Source organism: Genypterus blacodes, unplaced genomic scaffold, assembly GCF_046128005.1.
Source record: "Genypterus blacodes isolate CSIRO-AG114 ecotype Tasmania unplaced genomic scaffold, CSIRO-AGI_Gbla_v1 ptg000070l_1, whole genome shotgun sequence".
NCBI classification, from domain to species: Eukaryota; Metazoa; Chordata; class Actinopteri; order Ophidiiformes; family Ophidiidae; genus Genypterus; species Genypterus blacodes.
The window spans coordinates 3,833,873-3,844,865 of NW_027466880.1; the positions used below are offsets into that span (position 1 = coordinate 3,833,873).

At 41.3% G+C, this 10,993-nt stretch overlaps 1 protein-coding gene across 1 annotated transcript; it reads left to right on the top strand.

The window, feature by feature from the left end:
* The first annotated feature begins 757 nt into the window (after nucleotides 1-757).
* On the top strand, nucleotides 758-10,662 carry LOC143005325 (inter-alpha-trypsin inhibitor heavy chain H3-like). The gene is made up of 21 exons (XM_076156666.1): nucleotides 758-1,980; nucleotides 2,931-2,966; nucleotides 3,088-3,111; nucleotides 3,519-3,676; nucleotides 3,762-3,866; nucleotides 3,946-4,108; nucleotides 4,377-4,487; nucleotides 4,594-4,719; nucleotides 5,508-5,624; nucleotides 5,833-6,001; nucleotides 6,532-6,657; nucleotides 6,819-7,186; nucleotides 7,462-7,601; nucleotides 7,802-7,962; nucleotides 8,123-8,149; nucleotides 8,239-8,349; nucleotides 8,822-8,935; nucleotides 9,033-9,234; nucleotides 9,669-9,844; nucleotides 9,938-10,049; nucleotides 10,148-10,662. The coding sequence occupies exons 1-21, from the start codon at nucleotides 1,870-1,872 to the stop codon at nucleotides 10,284-10,286; spliced, it is 2,796 nt and encodes a 931-aa protein (XP_076012781.1). The 5' UTR covers nucleotides 758-1,869; the 3' UTR covers nucleotides 10,287-10,662.
* The last annotated feature ends 331 nt before the right edge of the window (nucleotides 10,663-10,993 follow it).

The following is a 10,993-nucleotide window of genomic DNA, read 5'->3' on the forward strand; positions in this document are numbered from 1 at the left end:
AATGGTCTGAAATTTATAGGGGTTGTTTGATACGATGCTGAAATGGTGCCGAAGCACAATGTGATGTAATGGGGCAAAAAGTCACACCCTACTGCTCTCCAACACATTTTTTATCTTGGATGTTTGATGTATGTGGTCAAGCAATGGTTACTTAATAATGGCACAACAACAGGGGGTATGGACAGCATGCAATGCCAGGTCCAAAAACATGCATTTTTTGGGTGCGGCAGAAGTGGTAATGGGTTGGACTGGAGTTAGACTAAAGGTGTAACACAAAATTAATTGAAAATTTATACTTTATGCTCAAAATAACAGTCAAACCATTTTGGGGTCACCTATTGTCCCAGAATAAATGGAATAAAATTTGTGGTGCTGCGTTGGACTGGAGTCAGACTAAAGGGAGGACATTACGAGGGTTGAAAATAAATAAAAAGCTGGTAAATACTATGTTCTTTACAAGTCAGACTCCCTGCACTCGTCCATCCAGTCCTGGGCTCTACAGCTCCTGGGTTTCGCCAGGCTCCTTGATGCCATCAGCCGGAACCACCAAGACAGCAAGCTGGCCTCCCTTTAGCATTGCATTTTGCTGTGGTTTTAGTGTGTCTAAAGTTTACTATTCATGGATAGCGTGGCCACACGTCATGACACATCTGAGAACTCTTTCCCATCCTTAACGTGTTAATGCCGAAGACCAATCGCCTCACTGAGTGAGCAGGATGCGCCTCCGTTTAGATTACTTCACAGCCCTGATGAAGACGCTGGCGTGAACTTCGGAGGAGGCGGCGGACAGAAAATGAGACGCGGACAGAGCTCCGGGATTCTGCGTGCAGAGGAAGACCCGAGGAGGAGATCTGCACGGGGGATGAAGGACGCGGTCGCCACTGCTGTTGACAGGAGACCAGAGCTAAGTAAAGGAAAGTGGCTGCTACGCTAGAAAACAAACGTGAAGCGGTGAAGCGGTCCGGCGCTACCCGCATCTTTAGAATTTCTCGTTAAAACAGTACAAAGACGACCATATGTGCAATAACTCGCGGAGGGAAATTGCCCCGAGTTTGTGAAAAGAGGAGAGTGTGTGTCGGCAGAAGTGGAAGTATTTGAGAGACCGGTTTGTGAAGAAGCAGAAAGTACTTGAACTGGACAATAATATCTTCTTTGTATGTTCCGTGTTTTCTGTGTGTTCCGTGTTTTGTAGTAAAATAAATATTTGTGTTTTACATCTTCAGTTTTAACATTTAATCGACCACATTTGTCTGTATATACGTGAGACGCCGATCAGAAGTGGACTCCAAAACGAAGTATGATCACAACTACTGCCCCCCTGCAACATCATCATAAAACATGCCAATAAAAACGCAATAAAACGTGCAAACAATCCACTGCGAAACCAAACCACACAAAATATAATTACAAATCACATCAAACAGCGTACAAACACGTTGACAATGACCTCATGTAAGTCCTTTGTATATGATCAAAGTTTAATTGAAGAAAATGTCAACATGTAGTACATAGTGCTGTTGGTTTGTTGGTGGATGTTTCAATTCTGGATTCATTTCTTCTCACAGTCTGGAGGGGAAAGAGACAAAGGGGAGGGAATTTCCTGGATTTAGATGTTCACACACACGCACGCACGCACACATTGACTGGACAAGCCCAGGCAAGATACTGATCCTCCACTCATTTTTGTCCCTTTAATTACCAGAAGACACGCACACTGACGCAAACATAGTGTGCCTGAGCAGTGTCCAGCCTCCTCCTGCAGCACAACACATAGGAGGAGTTCAACTCTTATGGGAAGAATGCCAGGAATTCTCTCTAACACGTTGCTATTAAACCATGTCACGGTAGTGGCCCCCTCATTTCTCAGGCATGTCTGCTGTGTGGAGATCTTTGCTGCTGCTGTGGCTCTGTGTCTGCTTTTGGCTTCCAACTCCTGCACATAGAACTGTGGTCATCTCAAGGGCCGATGCTGCAACACAGGTAATGCATTTTCACTGAATACTCCTATTTGGTTGATTGCACTACATACATCTCACTATTCCAGTCATGAGAAGAAGAAGAAATACAAATAATTGTGATAATTATATAAATCACCTTCTATGATAGAACTTGCCTGTATTTTTTTGTATTACATTACGAGCATTTAGCAGAAGTTTTTTTTATCCAAAGCGACTTACATTACATTACCACCCATTACAGAGGGGGGAGTAGTTGAGGGTTCGGTGCCTTGCTCAGGGACACCTCGGGCAGGGACTCGAACCGGCAGCTCTCCGGTTCCCAAGCGGAGGCTCTACCGACTGAGCTACTGCCTCCCTGCCCCCCTGCCTTTTGCTTGTTTGTTTTTGGTTACAACACATCTCAGAAACACAGCAAAGTTCATAATTGTTGTAGAAACCATCACCATGAGATTCCATGTGTTGAATCACAAAAAATATCAATATAAATGAAAATACAGGTACATCTTTTTCAATAAACAAACATAACATTTTTGTACGTATATATCAATAACTTTCCACTGGAGTCATATTTCACTCTTAAGACGATAGGGCGGATGAGAAATAGAAACCAGTCTGTTTTATTAACAATGTGTGACTTTGTATAGAAGATCTGGATACATTTTTAAACATTTGACATTTTTGACATTTGACAACATTTGGAAACATAAAAGCTGTAAATGGTTTCCCTCAACAATCAGATCAAGTAAAAAAATCTAAGGATTATCACTTTAAAGAGACAGTGCCTGAAGCAACCAGCTTTCACTCAGTGTGCACCGTAGTGCTGCAGTAAGGGAGAGTAGGAATGGATTACTGTCACACAAAGCATTGCAATGGTTACATAATAGGACCCATGTGTTTGTTTACAAAGCCAAGTTGTAATTATTCAGGAAGTTGTGAATTGAAGTGATACAACATTATGTTACTGTGTTCCAGGAGGCGAGGGGCTCTCTGGATGTCAGATCCATCAAGGTACTGAACCCCCACTACAGTGCACACATATAACTATGAATGCTGCCTGTTTCCTACAATTTATCACTCAGATTTCACCTGGAAGATTTCTTTGCCAAACTTTTTTTTCTGTCTCCTACAGAAAAGAAGCACAAACACTACAAACGTAAGTGACAAAGTCATTTTGAAGAAGTATGTTAAAAGAAAATGGAAAGACAGATCTTTCCTAAATACTCTCCACAGCATTTGTACGTAAGAATAAATATCAAATTACTTGTGAGGTCTGACATGATCATCAAAAACAAAGGAGAGCTCCATCAGTTCCAGATGCTGCTTGTCCTCCTTTGCCCTTCTTGAGTTCCACCAGCTTGTTTATTTTTTTCGTCCCCCCCCTTGCAAACAATAAAACTTCTCTAAAGGATTCATTTCATCTGTTTCTCCTTAAGCCTGAATGAAACTTTTGAAATCTTCCATTTGCTTCATAATTACAGACATGAGTGTTGCATTAAGTTTTGATATCTATTCTGATCCAGAGTGCTGTGGTGCCATAACTCAACATGTTTGTATCTTCAGAGAGTGGAGGTGTACAGCTTCACAGTGGCCTGCACTGTGATGTCTCGTTTCGCTCACACCGTCATGACCTCAGCTGCTCTGAATCATGAAGACGCCCCCCAGGAGATCTCTTTTGAAGTGGATATTCCTAAAACGGCCTTCATCGTCAACTTCAGCATGTCAGTCAAAAGTCTTTTTTTTTGTCGAACCACATAAGATATGTTGTTTTCTCATCTACTGTATGCCAACTGTCGTCTGTCACAGGGAAATTGATGGGAAGGTCTATGCTGGGGAGGTGAAGGAGAAAGAGAAAGCCAAGAAACAGTACGAGAAGGCTGTCTCATCAGGACAGACTGCTGGACTGGTCAAGTATGCTAAACCGAAATGAAAAAGAATTGTGGCGTTTGTGGTGCGAACGCCTCGTTAAAGTTTATATCAATTTACGCAGGGCTTCGGGGAGAAAGATGGAGAAGTTTTCTGTGTCTGTCAACATCGCAGCCAAAAGTAACGTGACCTTTGTCCTGGTCTACGAGGAGCTCCTGCAAAGGAAACTGGGCCAGTATGAGATTCTGACCCAGGTCACAATGAAACAGCCGGTCCAGCAGTTTCAGGTCTTTAATATTTCCCTATAATGAGCAGAGTGTGTGCTTTTTATAGTACATTGGCTATATTTTACTTGTAAATATGTTAACCTTAAGTTATATTCAACTTCAAAGCTGGTATTTGTGGTGGTGCATTCTTCTTCTATGGTATTTGCTCCACTGCTGATAGTGAAGTACGAGCCACGAGCAAGGAATTTGTGAAGGCCTTGTGTCACATTGCATGCTTTGATAATTGTGTGTGTGTTTGTGTGTGTGCATGTGTGCATGTGTGAGGCAGATTGTGGCTGATATCTATGAGCCCCAGGGCATCGCTTTTGTCGAGGCCACTGGTGACTTCCTGTCAAATGAGCTCTTCTCCATGGTGGAGAAAACTGTAACGGACAAAAAGGTACAGTTCTTGAAACCCAATTTTCTTGTAATCTTTCTCTTTGGTTAGTGGTGTTTCTCCAAAGCGTCAAATAATGTCTCTTCATTATAAGATGTCCCTCTTTCAGGCACACATCTCTTTCTCAGCAACGCTGGAGCAGCAGACGTGTCCAGGATGCAATGAAAGTCAAATCAAAGGAGATTTCATCATTTATTATGATGTGAATCGTGCAAAGAGCCTTGGGGACATTCAGGTTAGCGGCAAAAGAAAGTGCAAAATTTAGTCATGTCTCATGTACAGAGATATAGTACTACCACCATTACATAGCCAAGATAATGATGAGTGTTTCAAGTGGTTTGCATCATTGAGAGATAGAGCCATGAGTAGAGGATTGTTGTCTTGGCAGTGCCCCTTTAATTTGGATGTGTGCTCACTTTTGCAAAGCTCTACACTATTCTATTCAATTCAATTCAAGGGAAAAACTCCCCTTTAACAGGAAGACACCTCAGACAGAACCGGGCGCTAGGTGGGCGCCCATCTCCCTGTACCGGTTGAGTTTAGAGAGACAGAGAAAGAGAGAGAAAGAGGCAGAGACAGAGAAGCCCAGCAACAATAAAACCTAAATGAAATAATATAAATAAAGTGGAACTAATAATATTAAATAAATAATAATAATAATAAATATAAATTAATATGGCTTGTGATATTAATACTTATAGCAGGTAACTAATTAAATGCTTAATCTCTTGGCACCAGAGGCAAGGAAAAACTCCCCTTTAACAGGAAGACACCTCAGACAGAACCGGCGCTAGGTGGGCGCCCATCTCCCTGTACCGGTTGAGTTTAGAGAGACAGAGAAATAGAGAGACAGAGGCAGAGACAGAGAAACCCAGCAACAATAAAACCTGAATGAAATAATATAAATAAAGTGGAACTAATAATATTAAATAAATAATAATAATAATAAATATAAATTAATATGGCTTGTGATATTAATACTAATAGCAGGTAACTAATTAAATGCTTAATCTCTTAATTCAGATTGTGAATGGATACTTTGTGCATTTCTTCGCTCCACGTGACCTACCTAGAGTCCCTAAAATTGTGGTGTTTGTGATCGACAGGAGTGGCTCAATGAGTGGAAATAAAATGCAGCAGGTGAGACATTGTTTAGTTATGTGTGCATGTTGTATATGTGTGTGCCAGGATGCCCACTTCCAGCACGTTCAATGATAAACGTTTACTGCTGGATGGGAGCAGGGCTAGTCGTGTAGTTTTAACAGAACTACTAAATGAGTGTGTGGCTGTGTACCGTATGTTTACTGTGTGCCAAAGTCAAAGTATGCAAACTTGCTGACCTTTGCAGACCCGTGAGGCATTGCGTGCAATCCTGGAAGACCTAGACGTAGAGGACTACTTCTCTCTCATATTGTTTGACAGTAGAATCGAGGCATGGAGGAATTCTCTTTCCCAAGCAACAAAGGAAAATGTGGCGAAAGCTATCTCATATGTAAAGAGGATAAGAGATCGTGGGGGTAAGTCAAGTTTCCTCATGCTGCAATTTGCAGTGCCACTTCATACCCATGCACATTTTAGAAGTAACTATTGCCATTATGAATGTCAATACATCGTCTTTTAAGGCTTTGGGGGTCAATAAGAAGCAATTCATCAGAACAAACTTTGGGTTTCCAGGTTTTATAAACTGATCAATCAGTCAGCAACAAAGCTGTTGGTTGCAACTTTTTAAAGTATGCCTGAATGTGGTGCCAATTTCACTGCAAATACGGATCAAGTTTCTAGTGTACCTGGTAATATGTACGGGATATGAAGCGAACCAGAAGCAGATCCTCCTCCCTTACTGTGTTTTGATGTAATGATTCTCTTCTTCCAAATGCAAAAGTCACAATTAAACTGTAAAACCTTCACAAACCATTGAAAAGTTTGTTCAGAAGTCACATTTGAACAAAATATGACGATATGGATTTTTCTTTGAGCTCTCAATGTTGAATTCTTTGCACTTTCATAACATGTAACTTTCATTAATCTGTCACACGTGTTGATTCAGCCACCAACATCAATGCTGCAGTGCTGCGTGCGGTGAGCATGCTGTTGCAGTACCGTAAAAGCAAGAAGCTCCCGGGCCGGAGTGTGGATATGATCATATTACTCACTGATGGAATGTCAAACACCGGTGAGCACAGCAGAATCGTATTTATTTATATTTGATTTCCATAAGTCTGACAAGTTTTTCAAATGCTTGTATCTTTTTGTCCTGTAAGATTTTGAAGGCATTATCACACACAATTGCTCTGCTGTGTGTGCTTCTGTGTGCATGTGGGCGACTGCTTGTAGGAGTGACCAACCGCCAAAAAATCCAGGACAATGTGCGTGATGCTACAGGTGGGACAATGTCTCTATTCTGTCTCGGCTTTGGTAACGGCGTGTCTTACTCCTTCCTGGACGTGATGGCGAAACAAAACAAGGGACTGGCCCGCAGAATCTTTGAGGCTTCAGATGCAACGCTTCAGCTGCAGGGATTCTACAGTGAGGTGTCTAGCACTCTGCTCACAGACGTGGACCTGCGTTACCCTGACAACGCAGTGGACTCGCTGACCACCAACCACTTCAACCAGCTGTTCAATGGGACAGAGATCGTAGTTGCTGGTCGCCTGAGCGGCAAGGACACTGACAACTTCCTGGTGGAAGTCTTTGGCAAAGGGGTGAGAAAGGGAAAAAATCTGATCTCTGATCATGTTAAACATGTGTTAGTAACAAGTGTATCAAATAGAATTTAAACTCAGTTATTGGTTTAGCAGTTTTAAAATGATAAGATAAGATATGATAGAACTTTCATTGTGCCAAGGGTAATTGTTGAAATATGCATTTAGTTGCCACAATGGCATCACATTTTGAACTCTATGGTTTGTTTTGTTTCTGTCTGTTCCCTTCTCTTTTCATTTCTTCTTCTCTCCTTTCATCTCTCCTCTTCCTCTAGCCCGAGGAAGACTTCCAGGTGCAGGGGCAAGCCGGTGCTGTGGACTGGAATGTGATTTACCCAGAGCAGGAATACATTTATGGGAACTTCACAGAGCGTCTGTGGGCCTACCTGACCATCCAACAGCTGCTAGACAAGAGGTTCATCTGTCTGTTTGACCTGTGCCTCTCTGTAACCATTACAGCAGCAGCTACAGTGACAGATGACTCCTGCTAAAGCTTTAAAGCACCGCGTCGTGTTACACTATATGATTTAGAATTTCTGCCGCAAATCAAAACAATTGAAATTGTATTGTGGTGAAATGACCAACCAGCCTCCCTCTTTTCTTGTATTCTCCCAGTGAAGTTGGTAATCAGACGGAAAAAGACAATGTCACCCGCAGAGCCCTGGAACTGTCCTTACAGTACAACTTTGTCACCCCTCTCACCTCCATGGTGGTCACCAAACCCCAAACTGAGGATGGACCAGAACCATCTCTCATTGCTGACAAGCTGACTGAGGGTAAGACACATTGGTCACATTTATTCTTTTAATTATATTTTCTACATAGGCTGAACTCAGACTATTTACCAAATTGACAGACTTAAAAAACCTCTCTTAAATTTATATTTTTCATTCGTTGCTATCAAATGAAATGTGTGTTTGTGTGTGTGTTCCACAGACGAGCGACAGAAGGCAGAAAATAGGGGTTTGGCTCTCATTCTCAACTCACTGGTTTGACAGACTCCATTTTGAGCATTTTGACATGCTGATGATGTGTTTTGTTTTGGATTTAAGGCTCTGCTCATCCACCCAGCTCTGCTGCCACACCCAGAAGTTGGTCAAGTAGTAGCTCAAGCGGTGGTTCACGCGGTGGTTCACGCGGTGGTTCACGCGGCAGCTCAAGTGGTGAATACACACCCTGGCATCTGTATCATGCATGAATATACTTAATTTATTTTATTTTAGGGTTGTAAATGAATGAAGCAAAAATACCTAATTGTCTTGCTGGAACGCTTTTGGGGAGTAACTGTACTCGGTAACAGTGTTGTGGATTCTCCATATACACACTTCAGACCAGTGTAGTTGCTAGGTATTGCATAATGTCCCAGGAGATGCTTATGGTGTATATGATGATACACACTGACGGACATGGAAGACCAGAGGACAGCAGAAGTTCATGCATAGATTTTGTTTTTATTTATTTATTTTTTAAACAGCATTTACTTTTACTTTGAATACAGAAGGGTTAAAGGGTTTTATTTGATAACTACAATGGCTACTATGTATACATTTGAACTTTTAATGAAGTAGCTTTTGTTGTGGTTATGTTATTGTTGTTAGTTTATTCTTATCATGTTGTGCTTTTCTGATGATGCAGTGGATGGAGATCCTCATTTCATGATTGAGCTTCCAGAGAGAGAGGATGCGCTGTGCTTCAATATTGACAACAAACCAGGAACCATTTTCAACCTGGTCAGAGACGCAGCCTCAGGTCAGACCTGCTTTATCCACCTCATCATTCAAGATCAGAACCTGTCCCTTCACAATCACACCTTTCATTGCAGACTGAATTATTGCATCACTTCCAGGTTTTGTGGTAAATGGCCAGATCATTGGAAAGAAGACAGCAGGTCTGGATGGTCATGTCGGCACCTACTTTGGTCGTTTTGGCATCAACCACCAGAGGCTGGACGTGAGGCTGGATGTGACTACGCAGGACATCTCTGTGTACCACGCAGGCAAACAGCTCAAGCTTCTGTGGTCTGACACAACTTCTTTCAAAGAATACAAGTAAGTAACATAACTTTGACTATAAAATCTTGAATTCAAATTGACCTCAATTTAAAGATGATAGAACATGGCATTTTCAGTATTTACACATTTTACTATTTTGTATTTGTGTAAATACAAGGTAAAATGCCATATGTGATAAAAGATATGTTTATATTTTTTGTAACACAATCCCACAGTTGCAGACAGACACAAACAGACACAAACATTCATAGCTGAAATATTTACCACACAAGCTTAAATTGAATGCAGTCATTATGCAAAAATACCTTCAGTCACCTCTGGTAGACTTTTAGGTAATTTCCCAAAAGAAGAAAAAACAATAATAGCTGTTTACAAAAATAGCTGATATTTCCTTTGATGTTAGACATGTTGGCTATTGTACAGTGGATCAGGGAAAGATGCTAGTTAAACTCCTTTTGTCTCTCCTGCAGTCTGGATGTCAGGTTGACTGATGACTTCAGCCTGACAGTGACTCTGAGGCACTCAGTCAAGTTTATGGTCATCCGACACACAAAGGTGTGGAAGAGGCGTCACTATCAACAGGACTACCTAGGGTTCTACACATTGGACAGCCACCACATGTCCTCTGCTGCGCATGGCCTTATAGGTAGGAGCAAGTAACAAGTGTCCACCAGGGGGCAGCACTGATGTAAAAATCAATTTCTGTGATGTTGCTATAAAGAGAGCTGTGTTCCTTCAGGTCAGTTCTACCATGGGGTAGAATTTGAGGTGACAGACCTGCATCCAGGTGAAGGACCAGACAAAACAGATGCCACCATGTATGTGAAAGGACAAACGCTCAATGTGACCAGGTGAACATGTCTCATAATGTCCACATATGCATGTAAACCACACCTGAAGAGTTTTTGTTCCATATACACACTATCCATGCTCTCTCTCTTCTCTCTAGACACTGGCAGAAGGACTTCAGCAGGGATGTGAGGAATGGTGAAACCATCCCCTGCTGGTTTGTTTCTGGTAATGGAACAGGCTTCATAGATGGAAATGTATCAGACTACATTGTTCCAGGCATCTTCCAGAGTGTTTGAGCCTTTAAGTTGGAAGTTTCAAAAGCCCTGATGACATGTCACTGGGTACATCAATATGAGGTGAATGTCAATTCAAGAAAATTACAGTGAGGTACCAGAAGGATTTACTGGAATAGGAAATCTTTCTTTAGGGAATTTACTGTTTCAAGTGTGACTATTTCTACCCAAAGAGTATCACAGTCAAAATCTGTAAAGGTTTACATTTGGATAAAAGTTCAGTTATGAAAAATAATGCATCATATCATCATATTATGTCTCAGATAAGTCATAACACAGTTACTCAGATAAGCCCACTAATTGTATTATGTATGCTTCTTGTTGTTGTATTTTAGAAAATTATATTTTGTTTAGTAAATAAAACAAATTATTAAATGTATGATTTATATGGTGCACTTGATAAAATTGAGAAGCCATCAGTTGTGTGTGGTAAAGCCTCTGTAACGACTCAGGTGAGGATCCATCAGCAGGACTCAAGACAACAAAATATACTTAAATATTTACTATTTAAGTAAATACTACTACTACTATTGCTATTTACAAATTTCCTAAATATTACAGCAAAACTGAAAACTGGAAAGCTGGCAAGCAGACAAAAAATCCTGACATGGGAGAGCTAATACGAGATCTAGGGCAGGAAAAAGCTAATGACAGGGACATTAACAGTAGTTGCCCTCCATTTTGTGTGCCAAGCCTCCTATTGAGTGGAA

What these genes read in the sequence shown, in the direction of transcription:
- LOC143005325 (XM_076156666.1), top strand. Translation starts at nt 1,870, where the DNA reads ATGTCTGCTGTGTGGAGATCTTTGCTGCTGCTGTGGCTCTGTGTCTGC. An exon ending in AAACTGTAACGGACAAAAAG is followed by an intron (nt 4,488 to 4,593) that starts GTACAGTTCTTG and finishes TCCCTCTTTCAG; the next exon opens with GCACACATCTCTTTCTCAGC. An exon ending in ACTTCTTTCAAAGAATACAA is followed by an intron (nt 9,235 to 9,668) that starts GTAAGTAACATA and finishes TCTCTCCTGCAG; the next exon opens with TCTGGATGTCAGGTTGACTG.